The 2,703-nt window shown below is 35.6% G+C and overlaps 1 protein-coding gene across 4 annotated transcripts in view; it reads left to right on the forward strand.

Annotated features, from left to right (window-relative positions):
- The first annotated feature begins 1,027 nt into the window (after window positions 1-1,027).
- Window positions 1,028-2,703, forward strand: part of LOC110453025 (calmodulin-A-like) — a 63,251-nt gene continuing 61,575 nt past the window's right edge. For all 4 annotated transcript variants that reach the window (XM_021501836.1, XM_021501838.1, XM_021501837.1 and 1 more), the window contains exon 1: window positions 1,028-1,834. In XM_021501836.1, coding sequence (XP_021357511.1) covers window positions 1,832-1,834 — 3 coding nt within the window. In that variant the 5' untranslated portion in view covers window positions 1,028-1,831. The remainder of the gene's footprint in view (window positions 1,835-2,703) is intronic.

The following is a 2,703-nucleotide window of genomic DNA, read 5'->3' on the forward strand; positions in this document are numbered from 1 at the left end:
CATTACAATTGCTACGACTGCCCAGCATGTAACGTCACGATCACTTTGTAACAGAATGGTTTGCAAATCAGAATATTTCAATAAAAAAATGTATCCCCTTAAACCTTAAAAAAAGAAAATTGGAAAATAACAGGTGAAAATAAAAATCTATGAAATGAGTTTGTTTAGAGTTTTGAAAGTCGAAGAGATAAATATAGATAAAGTACAAAACATGCTAATATGGACGGCAGCTCGAAATATCGCCAATACCTGATCCGGGCGACGATAAATGCAGTATCGCATTTTATAATAGTTTGGGAACCAGGTTAATCGATTATGTTCTTGTTGATGAGTCAAATTTCGAAATTATAGGAAATTCTAAAAGTTGAGAGTTCAATCATTTTTCAGACCATTCGCCTATTGTGTTTGCGGTAGAGATTATGATTATAGGAGAAAATATACATGGTGATAAAACTGTTTTAGTCTACGCGATGGAATCAGGAACATTTTGAGTTAATTAAAACAATGATCAATGATAATGCCGATAGTCTAATGCATACATGTAGAAATATGGATTTGTCTTTGGAGAGTGTTAATAAAAGTGTCGAGGATTTTTCTGAATTACTTAGAACCATTGTTGAACCATATTGCGTTCAGATTTCATCTTGTATTATATCTATAAACTATAATAAGGGAGATAAACCTTGATTTTCAGAAACTTGTAAAGTAAAATTCAAAGAATACAAAGCTGCTCTCTCAGTCTTTACTAAGAATAAAACACATGAAAATCATACAAGTTTGATCGACAAGAAAAAGGTATGCAGGAAGCTAGAATTAAATCTGAAAAGAGAATACAAGAACCAGAAGGGTAAAATGAACATTTAAAAAAATTGGCGTCTACAGTGTCATATGGTTGTTACGTCCGCTACGTCACAAAGTCATAACCTACGTCACATGGTCGTTTAACCTAAAACCGTTACCTATAATAGCATATCGTTATCTACGTAATGTATCATTGCAATCGTCGAGGATACATTCCTAGCCTATACAGACGGGAATGTTGCCGCTGTCAATGATGTGTGTGCTATCCCAGAACTCCCTTGTGAACACTGACGATTAGTATTTACGTGAAGGTAATCTGGCCACTATCTTACCGAGATTAGATCAACGATCATTTATCGACAAGGATGTCAAACACCAATTGTTTAGTAATGCCAATGACTGACGGCATCACCAGCTCCTATTACACTGCTATGTTTAGCCGCGGAGCGTTGACGCTATCGATCTTCATTTGACGATTATCCACACCATGCACAAACGAATGTAGTTGACACACGTGCATTTCTACGCCTTTCACCAATCTACAGGTGCCTAAAATTGTGTTACCCTTTCATTAAAATCTGTTGTAATCTGTGAACCTAGATGAAGAGGACATTGCGCTACTGCTGCTCTGTCAGCGGCTGAAACCAGTATGGCATCCTGCAGTAGTAGCGCTGGCGTGTAGCAGGCAGATCTGGGAAACCGCACACGGCTCTAACGCGCATAGGTGTACTTCCACCTCCCCACACTATACATACAGCATGACAGATTTCAAAAAGAAATATGGCGTGTCATCTTACTTGAATGAATATGAACTTTATCATTGACTCCGACTATATCAGAGTGCTTTTACAGTTTTCACAGTAGCTTTATGAGGATGGCGACTATCATCTACTTGTGGACTAGTAAACCATATGATTACCGTCGGGGATGTAATTATTGATGGTGTGCTCATCGTTATTGTCCAGTTCCTCAGCTGGAATATTTACACAAATCAGGAATTGTCACGGTACCAAGCTGCCAGCTGATCGCTATGGTAAGTAATGCTACTGTCGATAACATCACCAATTNAAATTTGTATATATATATATATATATATATATATATATATATATATATATAATTGTTTCTAAATCCCGAAATAAGTACATGTATAAATAAACCATGTTACAGTAACATACTATATGATCCATAACATGATTATAATCAAACTATATCCTGAAGGTACAACAACAACACTATTGTGTATCATACACTATTGTACCTGATATATACCACTACACTGTTATATACCTAACTATTGTGTCTGATACATACCACTACACTTTTATATACCTAACTATTGTACCTGCTATATACCACTACACTGTTATATACCTACCTATTGTACCTGATACATACCACCACAGTGTTATATACCTAACTATTGTAGCAGATACAACACTGGTATATATCTAACTAGTGTACCTGATATATATCACTACACTGTTATATACCTAACTATTGCGTCTGATACATACCACTTCACTGTTATATACCTAACTATTGTACCTGATACAACACTGTTATATATCTAACTAGTGTACCTGATATATACCACTACACTGTTATATACCTAACTATTGTACCTGATACATACCACCACNACACTGTTATATACCTAACTATTGTACCTGATATATACCACTACATTGTGATATACCTAACTATTGTACCTGATATATACCACTACACTGTTATATACCTAACCATTGTACCTGATACATACCACCACACTGTTATATACCTAACTATTGTACCTGATACATACCACCACACTGATATATACCTAACTATATATATTGTACCTGCTATATACCACTACACTGTTATATACCTAACCATTGTACCTGATACATACCACCA

Source organism: Mizuhopecten yessoensis, unplaced genomic scaffold (genome assembly GCF_002113885.1).
Source record: "Mizuhopecten yessoensis strain PY_sf001 unplaced genomic scaffold, ASM211388v2 scaffold7059, whole genome shotgun sequence".
In the NCBI taxonomy this organism is placed as follows: Eukaryota; Metazoa; Mollusca; class Bivalvia; order Pectinida; family Pectinidae; genus Mizuhopecten; species Mizuhopecten yessoensis.